The sequence below is a fragment of the Brassica napus genome, chromosome C4 (assembly GCF_020379485.1).
Source record: "Brassica napus cultivar Da-Ae chromosome C4, Da-Ae, whole genome shotgun sequence".
Taxonomy (NCBI): Eukaryota; Viridiplantae; Streptophyta; class Magnoliopsida; order Brassicales; family Brassicaceae; genus Brassica; species Brassica napus.
The window spans coordinates 42,852,694-42,869,637 of record NC_063447.1 but is presented as its reverse complement, the minus strand read 5'-3'; the positions used below and the strand labels follow the sequence as shown (position 1 = coordinate 42,869,637).

Below are 16,944 nucleotides of genomic sequence, written 5' to 3'. Positions count from 1 at the left end.
AACAAAGTACATCCAGATTTCGCTAGCAATATCCGGAATGTGTATCTCGGATTATGCACAGATGGATTTAGTCCGTTCGGAATGTCAGGGAGACAATATTCATTGTGGCCAGTCTTTCTTACTCCATACAACCTGCCACCGGAGATGTGCATGCAACGGGAGTTACTATTCTTGACCATATTAATACCTGGTCCGAACCATCCAAAAAGGTCCCTGGATGTTTTCCTACAACCACTGATAAAAGAGTTGAAGGATTTGTGGTCAACAGGGGTGAGGACGTATGACTGTTCAACGAAGACGAATTTTACGATGCGAGCGATGCTTTTGTGGACCATAAGTGATTTTCCTGCCTATGGGATGTTGTCTGGATGGACTACACATGGGAGATTAGCTTGTCCATATTGTAATGGAACGACAGATGCATTTCAACTGAAGAATGGTAGGAAGACAAGTTGGTTTGATTGTCACCGTCGATTTCTTCCCATTGGCCATCCTTACCGAAGAAACAAGAATTTGTTTAGGCACAAAAGGGTTGTGGGAGACACTCCTCCTCCATATCTAACTGGAGAACAAATTGAAGCGCAAATCGACTACTACGGAGCTAACGAAACAGTTCGTTGGGGTGGTAATTGGCATGTCCCTCGTAATATGCCAGATTCTTACGGTGTTCATCACAACTGGCACAAGAAGAGTATATTTTGGGAGTTTCCATATTGGAAGGATCTTCTTCTGCGCCACAACCTCGATGTGATGCATATAGAGAAGAATTTCTTTGAGAACATCATGAATACAATATTGAATGTCCCCGGGAAGACAAAAGACAACATAAAATCGAGGTTGGACTTGCCGGATATTTTTTCAAGAAGCGAGTTACATATTAAAAGCAATGGACAAGTTCCCGTTCCGATATTCAGATTATCTTCAGAAAAAAAGTCGGTGTTGTTCAACTGGGTGGCATCAGAAGTGAAGTTCCCCGATGGGTATGTTTCGAATCTCTCTAGATGTGTTGAAAAGGGTCCAAAGTTCTCCGGGATGAAGAGTCATGATTGTCATGTATTTATGCAACGACTACTGCCCTTTGCATTTGCGGAGCTACTTCCAACAAACGTACATGAAGCACTTGCAGGTACGTAGTGTATTATATCACAATAATTTACAAAATAATATATGACTAACAATGTGTTTAATTTTTTTTTGAATATAAAAGGCATTGGAGCATTTTTCAGGGATCTGAGCACACGCACTCTTAAAGAAGAAGTTGTGGAACAGCTTCAGGAGAACATTCCCATCTTATTGTGCAACTTGGAGAAGATATTTCCTCCCGGATTTTTTGACGTCATGGAGCATCTAGCTGTCCACCTCCCATATGAGGCATTGCTTCGTGGACCTGTACATTACGGATGGATGTATCAGTATGAGCGAGCCATGAAATATTTGAAGGGAAAAGCAAAGAACCTCGCCAAAGTTGAAGGTTCTATAATTGCTGGAAGTTTGACGGAAGAAGTTTCTCACTTCACATCGTACTACTTTGCGTCAAAAGTACGTACACGGAGAAGAGCTCCAAGAAGATATGATGATGGTGGTGTTGCGCCAACATATGCAGTTGCTGGTGTTCCAGACATCTTTAGCCAGATTGGGCGACTCGGTGGGAAGTCTAAAGAGGTTTGGTGGTCGAGTGAACAAGGCGCTCATAGTGCACACACCTATATTCTACTCAATTGCGAAGATCCATTGATTCGTTATTTTGAAAGGTAACATATATTGACACTTCGAAACACATATAAGTATAATTAATTGTATAATTGCGAGAGATTCATTCCTATAAAATGTGATTTTACAGCCTATTTGTTTCTCAAGTCGAAGAAACATTTCCTGGTATATCCACAAGTGAAGTAGACAAAAGGAAAGATCAACACTTCATTAAGTGGTTGCGAAATCAGGTATTAACTAAAAAAAATTTCATACATTATCTGTATTTCATTAACATTCTCTTTATTTTTGCAGGTTGATTATGACGACGACGATGCAGATTATCCTAAGTGGTTACACGAAGTAATTATATATACTTTAATTTTTTCATGATTTATATATATACTTTCTAAAAAACTAATTGTTAATTTATTTTTCCAACAGCAAAAATATACTTGGGCCTTGGGGATCACTGAGAGGGTGAGGAAGAAGTTTAACGCGAAGGCGAAAGTTCGCTTGTTGGACACGGTCTCCAACTGGAAGGGTGACTGGATCGTGAAGGGGTATGAGCGTGGCAAACCCGCTGAGCTCACCACGGATGTGTGGGATGGCCTCATCCGTTATTGGCGCCTTCCTGATTCCATTAGAATCGCCCAGGCTTGCTCTAACTCCCGTAACACGGTCGATGAGCACGGGAACGGGCCGATGCTTCACACTACGGGCCAAAAACCCCACGCCGGTGTCCGTTTGGAAATGGTAATTAAATATTTTATTAAATAATTTTTTTAATATATATATAAATTTATTCTAACTTTCTTAACTGTTTTTTAGGCCAAAGAGACGGGACATCTCCCTTCTCTTATGGAACTTTACGAGAGGACCCACAAGAACAAGGCGGGCGTATTTGTAGATGGCAAGTCCGAGCAAATCTACAACGACGTAGTTGCTCGGGTTGAAGACCGCCAGACTCAGCTGACCCAGCAGTCTACCGACGGATTACCCGTCACCTTATCCACACTTGACGTGGATAAGATTTACGAGGAGGTAAATTTTCAAAAAAATTAATTTTTTATTATTCATTTAATTTAACTTTAAATTTTTACTTACAATATTTATTTTTTGTTTTTAAGGTTGTCCCAAAAAAAAAGGGACGGACGTTGGGTATTGGTTCCGTCAACGATGTTCCGAGAGCGACATCGTCTTATGGTCAGCGACGGGATGATGAAGTCACTGAGCTGCGTACAGAGTCCGCTCAGCTGCGTAACGAGTTGACCGCGACAAAATCTCGTATGGGTGGAGTCGAGGGTTTCTTGGACGTTATTGCGGCCACAAATCCGGAATGGGAGTCCATGTTGAGGAACATGCGACAACAACATCCCATTCAAGGCGAGTCATCCGACGTACATAACGAGGCGGATGTTACGAGGAGTGATGAATTCTACCGGGCGATGAACGACCCTTAGTTTTTTTTTTGGTTGTTGTATTATATAAATTCAAAACTTATTTATATATAAAACATTTTCATTTTGATTTATTTTTATTTTAAATTTTAATTTATTATTAAGTTAAATAATTTTAATTATTTTTTAATTATATTTTTAAATTCTGTAAAAATAATAAAAACGAAGTAAATTCGTAGCTAATGTACGACCTCTTTACGTGGAAACCTTACGAGGAAATGACGAGAAACAATTAACGACTATTTTACGAGGAAACATTTGCGAGGAAATAACGAGGAAAAGTTTACGAGTATTTTACGAGGAAATCGTTTCGTGGTTGTTACGTGTATTTTGCGAGGAAACTCTTTCAAGGTATTTACGTGTAGGTTACGAGGAACTCATTTCGAGGTATTTACGAGGAATTGTAGCGACGTCTTTGCGTGGAATATTGACGTGGTCTTTACGACGAATCGCCCTACTTCGTCTTTGCGACGAAATATATTCCTCGCTAAGTTACGACGAATTAGCGAGGAAATATGTGTTACGACAGACGAGTAACGAGCAAACGCGCTTCCTCGCTATTTCGTCGTAAAGCCTCTTTTACGACGAAATAACGAGGAAAACCGCCCTCGTTAAGGTGATGTTTTCTTGTAGTGTCACTATTTCTTTCTTTTTCTCTCTGATCTTTTCGATGATGAAATTTTTTTCTCTTACTGTCGATTCACAGTAGAATTCATATGTATAATATTGAGATTGCCAGTTTTACGAATAAGTTGTACGCGCATTAGGGATATGGTGCACATCATGAGATATGCACCATATGATATGCTCATAATCCAATTAAGAATGCAGGGAAAATCTGGCAAATATGAAAGTCTCTTCAGGGTTTGAGAGATCTCACGTCAAGAAGTATCTTCCGCTTTGGTTATCAAATAAGAATCTGTCCATCATCACTGTAGGAAGGACGATATGATAGCTTCCTTAATCCTGGAGTAGAAGGTGCAGTGCGTCTAATAGTACCATCTCCCTCCCTACAACACTTAGTCCTAACAATATTCTCATAAAACTAAGACAATGGGCCGTTCAATCAAAAGAGACGAGATAGATAGAGTTTCCAGAGAAACAACTAACCAGACGAAAAGCAGGCGATATGCTAATTATCATCACTCATGTTCGCATCATAGGAATATCCATATACGAGACTATCAAGCTCCTCATAATTAAATTTGATCTTAGTTCATCATGTCAAAGTTAAATCGTAGTTAATGAAAACGGGAGCATTAAATCGAACAGACGAGGTAGATAGAGATATCATAAGAATATCAAAAGCAAAAATAAAAAGACCAATCTTGTATATCGGTCTGAGGTAGATAGAGATATCATAAGAATATCAAAAGAAAAAATAAAAAGTCCAATCTTGTATATCAGATTACAAGAGCCACAATGTCTGATTGTGTGAGAAATCGATTAGTTGGTAATTAATCTTCAACGATTTACCAAACAAAAAAATTGTTAGGAACAAACATGAAACTCTGTTCAGACTTAGAGATTTAAGAGCTCACTTCAAGAACGCTCTTCGCTTCTGATGAGGACCTTTTATATCGTTTGTTTTATCTCGTTTTTCTTTCTTGATGCAAATCCTCATCTCCAACGATTCACCATGCAGTGAACTGTTAGCAATCAACATATAATTCTCTTGAGGTGTATGAAAGCTCACTCTCTGAATCTTCTTCAACTCTGGTGATTTGTAAGTTATACTGTGTCCATCAATTGTATAAGTTATACAATATGAGAACTTTCCTACTTTTGGAGAAGATGGTGCAATGCAGCTTACAATAACATACACACCATAAGACTTCCTGAAACTCTGCACTGTAAACAATAGCCTCTCCTTATACAACGTACCGATTACTAAGTTATCACTGATATTCATCTTGACACTAAAGGATTCGCCACAACGGACCCTATAGCGCTGTGATGTTGATTGGGGATTCGGGTGGATAAGGTTTTTATAGTGAACGTAGACATCCTTGCATGAGCCAGTGTAATTGCAATCTTTTACAGGGCAGGAGCATGGAGAGAAAGTGCATGTCTTTTCATGAGTTGATTCTTCCCCATAAATCAATTTTGTCGTGCATCCAAACCCGGCGTTTTGGCATGGGATAGAGATCGACTCAAGAACAGTCTCCATTGCTCTGCAGCGACTGTGGCCAACAGGCCAAGAACAGGAAGGGCATTTATTACGCAGTTTGGGGCAGCAAGAGGAGCAGGCTAAGTGCCCATTATCACACTGAAATACAAAAACTAATGAATTATAATCAAAGCACCATCCAAGAAACGAAACCTAACAAAATATTCTAGCAGATAATCACAAAACCAAATATCATCAGAAACAACATGAATTCGTAACGCAAAATTCGAAGAGTAACCTGGAAGATAGGAATAGTGAACGGCTCGACGCAAATAGGGCAACTGAGAACATCAAGATTCAGTATTCCCGTGCGTGGTTTGTCCTCTGTGCTTGAGACACACTCCATGACGATAGGTTTCGATTAGTTTTTTTGGATAGGAACGTGGTTTTGCTTTTTCATTCGGCCGTCAAACTCACAATCTTAGAACACACACATATATAGGAATTGAGATTTTCAATTCCGCTAGAATAGTCAATTTCCTTATCTAATAAGGAATCCGAGTAATTGTCATTATTCCTTTTCTTTTTCATTGTTTGGTTCTTTGGTTTGTTTTTTTTTTTAGAATTAACTAGTACCTTGGACCAATAGAATGGTCCAGCCTAATTTCCAAGAATAGGTACATCCATGAATGGACCATCTCTCCAAATATAATATAAGTAAATAGTAACCCGCGCTCTGTCGTCTCTACGGATCTATCGACTTAATGGCGATAAATCAGATGAGTTACCGTTTTTAACAGAAACATATAGAGGAATAATAAATCTTTATTGATGATATGATTATATTGAGAAGATTGATAAATCAACTAATCGAACTTGAAGCTGAAAGTTTATCACGTAAAAATGTTCGTCGAGAAAAGTATAGATGGTATGAAGTTCTTTTAAAGGAATGTTAGCGTGAACGTATTAAATTCACATTTTTGGTGAGAAACGTTCTCTGAACATCTAAGCGTTTTACTAAATAAAAGTTTCTGGTGAAGTCACGTCACCACGTCACATTCTTTGCCAATAAACTTTTAAAGTAATTTTTAAAGTGCTTCTCCTTGATACATAGGGGATCTCATATTTATGTGGTCACATGGTGAATAATTGCAGTGAAGTGTCTGAAGATATATATTTTGTATCAGTTCGTGAAGTACTACAGGAGGTAGTACATGCGTGTGTCATAAAGATGGGCTTGGTTGAAGTTCGTATGTTGTGATGTCCGTGGGCTTGTTAAGCTTGGAGAAGAAGCAATATGTTTATTGGAAGATTTACATTAAGTGTAATGGATATTATTTGAAGAGAAAAATGCAAAAGAGTTATTCCTTGAGAGAAAAAGGAAAGTTGCTTAAGTTGTTTTTGGAAGAACTTGGAGAGCAAGTTCTGGTTATGTATACATGTAGGACGTGCCTCTATGATGAGAGTTGTCTCTAAAAAAAGAAAAAAAAGTCGAGAGATCATTGTTTGGTGCTTGTGTGATCAAGTCTTTGGTGTCACTGCTCTGCGCTAGGTGCTGACGTAGTTGGTGAAGTACTTCCGCGGAGTTGGAAGATTGAAGTCTAGATTCAGGGGGAGTTTAGCTCGGGATCGGGAAGATTCTGTTAAACAAAAGTCTAGGCTCTAGGGTGAGTTTTAGCTTAGGATTGGGATAATCCTAAAGGATTCTTGTAATAAAAAAGATTGGTGTAAGACTTTCTTGTTCTAGTGAATTCGAAAAAAGAAAAATGTATGTCTTGTTTATTTATGCATTTTACTCCGACCTCAGTGCATTAACAGTGTCTTCGGATAGTAATCCAAATCTGTCTGCAGTTTCAAATTTTCTCTTTTCCTTTAAAAGAATCTCAAATATGTCGTTCGAAAAATAATATCCACTATATATGTATATGTATATATAATATTAGAACAACAAACTATTATGGAAAAAAAAAACTATTAGGGATACACATTATATTCACTTTAGGGCTTTGAGAAGCTCAGTTCAAGAATCCTCTTCACGTTATGAGTCATAGGTAAGACGATTATATTCATTAACATTGTTAACGAACTTCAACTGAACGTCCGCTTCCCCTTCAACGAACGTTGCACGAAAACTTCAACGAACTTCCGCTTCCCCTTCATCATGGTTCACAACGAGAGCTTCCGGTGAACCGATATCTCTAAGTGTGAGTCTCCTATGACCCTCCATCTGAAGTACGTCTGATCTCCAATGGTGCAAAGGAATTTGCAGTCTTAATGAACTCGACCGAATCCAAAGAAATCAGACAAACACTTCAATTCACAGTTCAGATTAAGCTAGACAACACTAAATATATTATTGTTTTCAACGTATAACTGAAGTAAAACCAAGTCAAATAAATCAACGAGGTAAATTATGGAATAAAATCAGTATATATCATGAATTCACAAGAAATCAGATCATCAATGTAGATAACTTTGTCAGAGAATCAATTAAACACCATTCTAGAACTCAAAATACAATTGTATAATTTTTCCACTCTGGTGACTCCAATGACTGTCTAATAACCTTAGAGAACCAACACTCGTTTTCCTAGGAGATCTAAACATGCATTAAGTTCGAATTTTTATAAGTTCACAAAGCACCTTAATATCAACTCATGTTGGCTAGTTTACAAAAAAAAAAAAAAAAAAAACTCATGTTGGCTAAGGATACTTTTCTCACATGGATTATTTTCAAGCAACCAAATAAACTATCGCTGTATATAAAAAACCTAAGATCATGAACTAGGTAGTTTATCAAGTTCAAGCATTAGATACACAACAAAAGAGCCGACGGGATTGGGTTTAAAACAACTCGGGTATAAGACCCGAAAAGGTTGTTACAAACGAACTAAAGGTCATAACAGAATCGTCATCTTCTTCCTCGAGCTAGAGAGAGAATCAAATTACAAAAGAGAGAGAAAGCAAGCTAATAACGAGACGTCAAGGTACAATAAAAGCTTGTGAGGCTCAGAGCTTTCTCCCCTTTCAGGCTGCGTGTCCTCGGAGGTTCTCCGAGGGATCGAAGACTGAGAGATCGTCGTCTTCATCGTAGTCACTATCTTATTCTTCTCCAGTTTCTTAACAAGCCATTAGGTTAAAGAACTTTCCGAGTTAGAAACCTGAAAAAGAAAATATTACATCCTCCGTTTAGTATGCTTCTCAATATCAAGCCAACAAAACGCCACAACAATCCTTTTATTTCTCTCTCATTTAGACCAAACAAAATATCCAAAAGAAAAACTAAAAACATGCTACATGTTCTTCTCTTGCACAAGGAACAAATAGTGTATAACAAATATGTAAGAAACAACTAGTCCTGCTAGCAATATAACTAAACTATTCCCACCGTATTCGGAAACGGATGCAACCATTGTTGGAGAAAGAAGGAGGAAAATGTGCTTCCAAGAGATATTCCATTTCTCGTGCGCTACGTTTCAACTCTTTGTGGAGCACAAACTCCCCATTGTGCAAATCAACAGATAAAAAACACCGGCGCCTCTGGTTCCATTTCCAAAAGTACCCTTTCTTAGCATCAAAAGGGTTTATTCCCAAAGGAATATAACAGAAACCTGTCTCAATAAAAGCTGGGGAGATTTCAGATACTAGTTGCCATACACATTACTTTTCCTTTAGACTTCCAAGACGATTGGGTACAGAGACGACATTCATATACATGAGAAATCCTTGAGAAGTTGTGCAAGCTCTTCTTAATTTTGGATTTTTATCTAAATCAGGGAAAGGTGTAGTAGCATGGCATGGATGAGAAGAATGGCCTATCCCAGTAGCGTAGAAATCGAAAGATACAACAAAATCTTGATGCTCGTGATTATGGGCGAGCCAATGAATGCTTCCGCTCAAGCTAATGGGATTCACAAGTTCCTGAGAGATAAAACTGAAAGGAAAATGGGAAGCTTCGAGGCTCCACAAGCCGGTCTAAGATGAATAAATCAAGAAACTAAAGTCAGTTTTTAACAGAACAACTTTGTAACCCAAAACGACTCCGTCCTTGGTTCGTGTAGCAATTTCAAGGATCCAAAAACATTTCTCTAGAGGAACACGAGGAAGGATTTCTACGCATTGTCTTGAAACAGGATTAGCCACGTAGAAGGATTGACTAGTTACTACATGAATCAAAACCAATCCAACATCCGTGTAAGCCACGATTCTACCTTGTCGGTTCTCGAACTTTTCTTTTAGGAAAGATGAGATGAAAGAACCGAGAGAACGTGTAAGATTCCAACTGCCAGATCCGTAATGAGACATAGTTTCTGTCTCGCAACCTCTACACATGAACGACCACGAAGAAGAATGTGACTTTTGCTTATGGGAAAGGTATAGGTCGCGAAAGAACGGAGATTTTTTTTTTTTCGCCAAAATGTGAATATCATATAAATATAAGAAAGGTTTGTAAACTTTGCAAAAGGGGGAAAAGACTATGTTAGGTTAGCCTTGGCAAAAAAATAAACAAGACCAAGCTAACAGCAAAATTTTTTGAAAGGCAATTACTCATATCTGAGCCATTTCTGCATCAAGAGCATGAACAGGTCGTTCTTTCTTCTTCTTCCAAGAATTGCGTCCCTGATTATGCGGTCAATCTTCTTGAAGATGGAGAGGGGAGTTTGGGAGGTGCTGTCATGGAGTCGCCTGTTTCTCTCTGTCCAGAGGCTGGAGATAGTGGCCTGAGCAGCTGCGCGCTTAAGAGTTAAACTCACAACAGAGTCCTTTAGGCGCATCCATTCGGAGAGGGCATGCCAAGTATGGAACCTCCGATGAGAGTACCCTAGCCTGCATAACACATAGCGCCAAACCGATTCACTGATCTCACAACGAAGAAATAAATGGTCTCTGTTCTCATCCACCCGGTTACAAAGGCAACAAGAGGACGAGATATTCATTCCCCAGTTCACCAGTCTTGCTCTCGTAGGTAATCGATCTTGAAAAGCAACCCAAGTAGTAAAAGCATGGCGGGGAATGTGGCCTCTGAACCAAATATTTTGAGTCTAGCGCTGTTCAGAGGCCCTGTTTCTTACTTGGCTCCAGGTTTTACTTGTGGAGAACTCCTGCAACTCATTCCCACCCGTTTCCCACACATAAGAATCATCCGTAGCACTCAGTGATGGTAGAGGAATGGTAGTGAGGTGCAGTTGAAGCTCCTCAGCTGCCTGGGAGCGCGCTCCCCTTAGGTGCCAACCTCCATTTGAGCAAGCTTGTGCGACGGTAACAAATTCATCTATCTGCAATTCCCTTGGACCTAGGGGACCAAAACGAGAGATGAGGGGTCCAAGAGGAGTCCACCGATCATACCAGAAGCTTGTTTGCTGTCCATTACCCAATTTTACCTTGAGAAAGTTTGATGCAAGACCTCGAAGAGAAAGAAGGCTGCGCCAAGAGGAAGACGAGGCTTTGGAGGCATCAAAAGCCCAGAAATTACCCTCTTTGATCCTGTACTCTCTCACCCAAGAAGCCCACAAGGAGTCTTTGGCAGTGAATAGTCTCCAAATCAACTTTAGGCAAAGTTTCTTGTTCCAGCGGGATAAGTCCCGAAGTCCTAAGCCCCCTTCTTTCTTAGGAAGGGTCACAGTCTCCCAAGCAACCTTCACAATGCTCTTCTTTGTTTCAGACCCGCCCCAGAGAAACTGAGAACAAAGACTTTCAATTTTTTTGATTCAGTTCTTAGGTAGAATAAACGCAGAGGTCCAGAAGTTGATGGAGCCATAGATCACTGAAGAAAGAAGTTGCCTTCGTCCTGCAAAGGATAATGCTCTTGCCGACCAGCAGTTGAAGTTGGAGGAGATTTTGTCAATCAGAGGCTTGAAGTCAGGCAGTCGCAATTTCCTATACATAAGAGGGAGGCCCAAATATCGGATTGGCATTGATCCAATGGTGGAGCCAAGTCTGGAGATTGCTTCAGCTTCTTCATTGTCTAGACCAGCAGTATAAAGCTCAGTTTTGTTCTTCTTCACGCGGAGACCCGACCAGAGAGCAAAGTCCTCCATGGTTGCAGCTATGCATTCCACAGATTCAGCAGTACCATCCGCGAAAATCATCAAATCGCCAGCAAAGGAGAGATGAGTGACCTGAAGAGCTGCAGTGTTTGGATGGAATCCAATGGACCCGTTAAGGTATTTCCATCGCAGCTGTTGTGTGAAAACTTCAAGGGCAAGGACAAAGAGATAGGGCGAAAGAGGGCAGCCCTGACGGAGGCCTCTAGTTCCCTTGAAGTATCCACATGATTCTCCGTTTATAGCAACTGAGAAGCGCGTTGTCGTCAGGCATTTTTTGATCAGATTCCTGAACACCAACGGGAAGTCAAGAGCTTCGAGGGTGTAGAGGATAAAGTCCCAGTCGAGGGTGTCAAAGGCCTTTTGGAGGTCTACCTTTAACATACATCTTTTGGAGATTTTCTTCCAGTTGTAACCTGAGACTAGCTCTGTAGCTAGCAACACGTTTTCTACCAGCAAGCGGCCGGGAACGAAAGCTGACTGAGAGGTGGAGATCAGGGTCGGAAGATGATCTTTTAGCCTGTTTGCAAGAAGCTTTGATGCTACTTTATACACTGTGTTGCAGCATGCAATGGGTCGAAACTCTGTGATCTTATTTGCATTTGTCTTCTTCGGGATCAAGATAAGGAGAGTAGCGTTCCATTGTTGTAGGAACTCGCCAGTGCTTAAGAATTCTTTTACAGCATCAATGAGATCTCGGCCCACAGCCTTCCAGTTACCAATGAAAAATTCAGCGGGATACCCGTCGGGTCCTGGCGATTTATTCAGTGGGAGGGACAGAAAGGCATTTTCAATGTCGAGGTCAGAGAATGGTGCTTCAAGGGCAGAGACAGCACTAGCAGAGCATTTGACTTGCATGAGTGAAGCAATAGCATCCGGGGTGGAGGATGTTGGTATGTTTGTGCCGCCAAGAAGCTGCTGGAAGTAGTTGACTGCGTATCTTTTAATGCCATCGAGGGTATCAATGACGCGGTTCTCAGCATCCATAAGGAAGTGGATATGATTTTGGGCCTGTCTCGCTCGAATGACTCGATGAAAGAAGGCAGTACCTGCATCACCATCAACTGACCATTGCACTCTCGATGATTCGACGAGTGATTCCAAGGGTATCAATGACATCAACTGACAACTGCATCACCATCAACTGACCATTGCACTCTCAATGATTCGAAGTAGTTGACTGCATGTCTTTTAATGCCATCGAGGGTATCAATGACGAGGTTGTCAGCAGCCATAAGGAAGTGGATATGATTTTGGGCCTGTCTCGCTCGAATGACTCGATGAAAGAAGGCAGTACCTGCATCACCATCAACTGACCATTGCACTCTCCATGATTCGACGAGTGATTCCATTGCACTCTCGATGATTGGACGAGTGATTCCATTGAAAGAACGGAGATTCGACGAGTGATTCCAATTCTTGCAAACAAGTTTGATGCTGATGATGCTCTTTATTGGTAATCTAGATAGTATAATAGCACATAGATCCTCTGGGATTATGGTTTCTTTGGGTGTTGTGATGATGCTATTTTCTGGTAATGTTGCCCTTAGATCATTTGTGAAGGAATTCATCCTCCACTTCGTCTTTTCCTTTTTTTTTTTTTGGTATTTTTCTGGCTAGCAGGCTAGGTGCTGTTCGTTGCTTACGAGGTGATCCATCTGGGTGAATGAAGATGCAAATCGATGTTCATTTTGTGCATTGTAAAGTTATATCCTGATGGATCACCCAACTGAATTTTTAAAAACTCGTCTCAAATTCTCACCCAAATGAAGGTGAGTCTTGATGGTGCATCTGGATGCAGATGCATCTAGTTCAGTCCAAAATGATAATTGACAAAAATGACCTTTTAAAATCAAAATATTATTTTCAAACCGTAAATTCTATTTTTTTGTAAATACATTTTTTCTCCAGAACCGAAAAATACATTTTCTCGCCAAAACTGAAAAACACACTTTTCCGCCAAAACCGCAAAATGCGTTTTTCCGCAAAAACACGTAAAAAGCACATTTCTATAAAACACACTTTTCGACCAAACCAGTAAAACCACATATTCCCGCCAAAACCGAAAAAAACATTTCCCCGCCAAAACCCCAAAAAGCATTTTCCGGCCAAAACCGCAAAAAGCATTTTCTCGTCAAAACCGGAAAAAGTAATTTTCCCGCCAAAACCGGGAAATTGCATTTTCTCGCCAAAACCGGAAAAACGCAATTTCCGCTCCAAAACCAGAAAAAACGCATTTTCCCCCAGAAACAGGAAAACACATTTTCCGCCAAAACTGGAAATACGTATTTTCCTGCCAAAACCGGGAAAACGCATTTTCTCGCCAAAACTGGAAGACGTATTTTCCCCGCGAAAACCAGAAAAACGCATTTTCTCGCCAAAACTAGAAAAATTTATTTTCCCGCTGAAACCGCAAAAAAATATTTTCCGCCAAAAACAAAAAGTCAATTTTCCCGTCAAAAACGCAAAAATGCACATTTCCTCCCAAAACCACAAAAATACATTTTCTCGCCAAAATCAAAAAAATAACTTTTCCGTCAAACCCGCAAAACACTTTCGTCAAAAACACATTTTCAGTCAAAACCGCAAAACATACTTTTCCCGCCAAAACCATAAAAACGTATTTTCCGCAAAACGTATTTTCCGCCAAAACAACAAAAATGCACTTTTTCGTCAAAAACACATTTTTCCTCAAAAATCGCAAAAGTATTTTCCCCCAAAACCATAAAAAAGCTACTTTTCCGCCAAAACATAAAAAAATGTATTTTAGTCATTTTATTAACAAGTCCACTTAGATGCAGATGCAAGTTAAAAAATGAAAAGCAAACGAACATATCTGCATTCAGATGATTTATCTGGATGCATTGACGAAATGAAGAAACGAACAACAACATCTGGATAAGACATCTAGATGGACCATCTGGATGCATCTTCCAGATGTACAAACGAACATGGCTTAGGGTTTTTATTTTGGGAGATAAATGTATTGAACCTTGCTTTTTGAGGCAGTTTGCTAAAGTTTGGTTCTATATAGAAGGAACGTTCACTACAAGAAAACAACAAGGATACTGAGGGAAAAAATCATCGGAATTTTGTCGGAATAACGTTATTCCGACGATATACCGACGAAACAAGTCCTCGGAAATAATTCCTCAGAATTTCTTCTTTCCTCGGAAATCCCTCGGAATTTTCCGACGGAATTCCAAGGAAACGAATTTCCGAGGAAATTCCGAGGATCACTAGTTTGTCGGAAATCTCCTCGGAATATACCGAGGGAGAACTTCGTCGGGATATTTCCTCGGAAGTTCATCGATCGATGCGTTTTTGGACATATATCCATCGATCGATCGGAATATACCGAGGGACATGTTCCTCGGAATATCCCTCGGTATATTCCGAGGAACATGTCCCTCGGTATATTCCGAGGAACATGTCCCTCGGTATATTCCGAGGAACATGTTCCTCGGTATATTCCGAACGTTTTTTTATAAACAGATCGATCGATGGATTTATGTCCAAAAACGCATCGATCGATCGAGTAAAAAATATAATTAATTTCCTCGGAATGTAAAAAATATTAATTTTTTAAAAAAAATAAAATTTTCGAAATTTAAATTCGAAAATATAAAATTAAAATTAAAATTGAAATCATATTAATTAATATTCAAAGTTTCACAAATAAAAATAAAACATTCCGAGTTTTTGGAAAAAAAAAACTACGGGTCTGGCACGTCCGGGAACACCTCGTTCGGGTACATCCTCTGCATCATCTCCATCATTTGTTGGTTCAGCCTCCTCTGTGCCTCATAGCCTGCCATCCGGGTCTCCAACAAATATATGCGATCATCCTTGTCCTTCAACTGAGCCGTAAGTACTTCTGGATCAACAAAGGGCGGTGGTGCAGAAGAAGGAGGAACCGACCGGGTGCGACGACCCAAACCGACCAAACGTCCCTTCTTCTTTGGAACCGACTGAATAGAAAATAGCCAAATTTACAAATTTAAACCAAGAAATAAATGAATTAAACTTTTAAAAAAAAAGAACTTACGGATTCAACGATTTCATTGATTCGAAACCGGGACAAGTTGGTCGAAGCCGTCGAAGCGTCATCCTCGGTTTGAAGCTGAGACACTTCGTCTACCACCTGAGTTTGGACCAGGTCGACCACGTCCCTCACAAGACCGTCATCAATCTGGCCGGTCTTCTTGTTGGTATACGCCCTCCTCATTAGGGCGAGATCATCAACCGGCTCGCCATCATTTTCTTCCGCCTTGAAAAAAAACAAAAATTAAAGAAACATTAGAAATTAGAAGAAATGCACAATAAATGAAAATTCTGAAACTCAAATAATTGAAGAAAAAGCGGTTGAACTTACCATGCGATCTCCCAGAGTGGCAATAGATTGAGCACCCAAGTTATGCTTGTAGATGCCCTTCCCTTTACGGTCGCTCCTGCGGTTGGAGGAGTTGGTGGAAGAAGTTTCTTTCGTCTCTTCCTTATCCCAATGTGCACACAACTCCTTCCAGACCGTGTCGTTCATCGACTTTGGGACCTTTCAATAAAAAAAAAAAGAAAATAGTTTAATAAATTAAAAAGTAGTTTAATAAATTAAAAAATTGTTTGATAAATTAAATCGAACCTTATTGATTTCCCACTTCTTCTTCCACTCGTGGATCTGCTTCCCATAGTTGTTCATAACTTTATGGACGAAGTGGTGATAGATAAAGAGCATCTCATCGGAATTCCAGTTGAACTCTTGCTGAAAAAAAAACACAATTAGTTGAAAATTTATATTAAAGATTAAAAATATAAGTTAAAAATTAGAATACTTACCGCAAACTGACGAAACCACAGAACCTGCTTGTCGGTAGGGAAGTGAGTGAAAGTCGGATGTCCCCTGTCGAGGGCCGAGTACATTCACAACCCCATCAGCTACTCCCATCAGACTCCAGCCAGTACAAGCTGCAAGAGCTTCCACCGAACGCCACTTCGCGCCAGCAACAACATTGGAGAGATCAGAGCATAAAGACTAACAACGACATGCTACACAAGATCTGGGCTGCTATTTCACGTATCAAGTCGTGTCGTTACCAAAAGGATGATGTAGTTCATCGGGACAACTCTCCATCCAGCTCTGGTTCGGGTTCGAGTGGTACACACAGGGTAAGAAAGAGGTCCAAGAGACCCAAAGATGCAGGAACATCTGGAGCAGGAGACGAGGAGTAGGAGCTATCACCGGCCAGTATTGCCATTTGATTTCCGACCGCGCTATTTTCTTTTCTTTTCTATTCTAACGTTTTATGGTCTTATTTTCTGTTAATTTTGAACTTAGTTTTTTTTTTTAATTTTTTTCTTAATTGAGTTCGTATTTCTTTGACATGGTTTCTTCGTTTTATTTGGTTGTGTTTTGAGTAGTTTTTAATTCGTATTCAGCTTTGCCTTGCTAGATAAACCAAATAACTAATATCCGAGGAAAGAGGTTATATCAAGTTTCCTCGGAATTTCCTCGGTATTTCTTAAAAAAAAAAAAAAAATCAATGGTAGTCTGTTTCCGAGTCATCATCACCAGATGAATCTGAATCTGGATCTTGGTGAAAATCTCCAATCACTGGTTCATCCTCTACGTGAACGACGGCTTCCT

At 39.9% G+C, this 16,944-nt stretch overlaps 1 protein-coding gene and 1 pseudogene across 1 annotated transcript; both read right to left on the bottom strand.

Annotated features, from left to right (window-relative positions):
- Positions 1–4,514: 4,514 nt before the first annotated feature.
- On the bottom strand, positions 4,515–7,459 carry LOC106429408 (E3 ubiquitin-protein ligase SINA-like 7). Its single transcript, XM_013870157.3, has 2 exons — positions 5,558–7,459; positions 4,515–5,418 (listed from the first exon to the last, which is right to left on the bottom strand). The coding sequence occupies exons 1-2, from the start codon at positions 5,663–5,665 to the stop codon at positions 4,687–4,689; spliced, it is 840 nt and encodes a 279-aa protein (XP_013725611.1). The 5' UTR covers positions 5,666–7,459; the 3' UTR covers positions 4,515–4,686.
- A 279-nt stretch (positions 7,460–7,738) lies between these two features.
- On the bottom strand, positions 7,739–13,393 carry LOC106429413 (annotated as a pseudogene).
- Positions 13,394–16,944: the final 3,551 nt, after the last annotated feature.

What these genes read in the sequence shown, in the direction of transcription:
- LOC106429408 (XM_013870157.3), bottom strand. Translation starts at nt 5,665, where the DNA reads ATGGAGTGTGTCTCAAGCACAGAGGACAAACCACGCACGGGAATACTG. An exon ending in TCACTATTCCTATCTTCCAG is followed by an intron (nt 5,419 to 5,557) that starts GTTACTCTTCGA and finishes TTTGTATTTCAG; the next exon opens with TGTGATAATGGGCACTTAGC.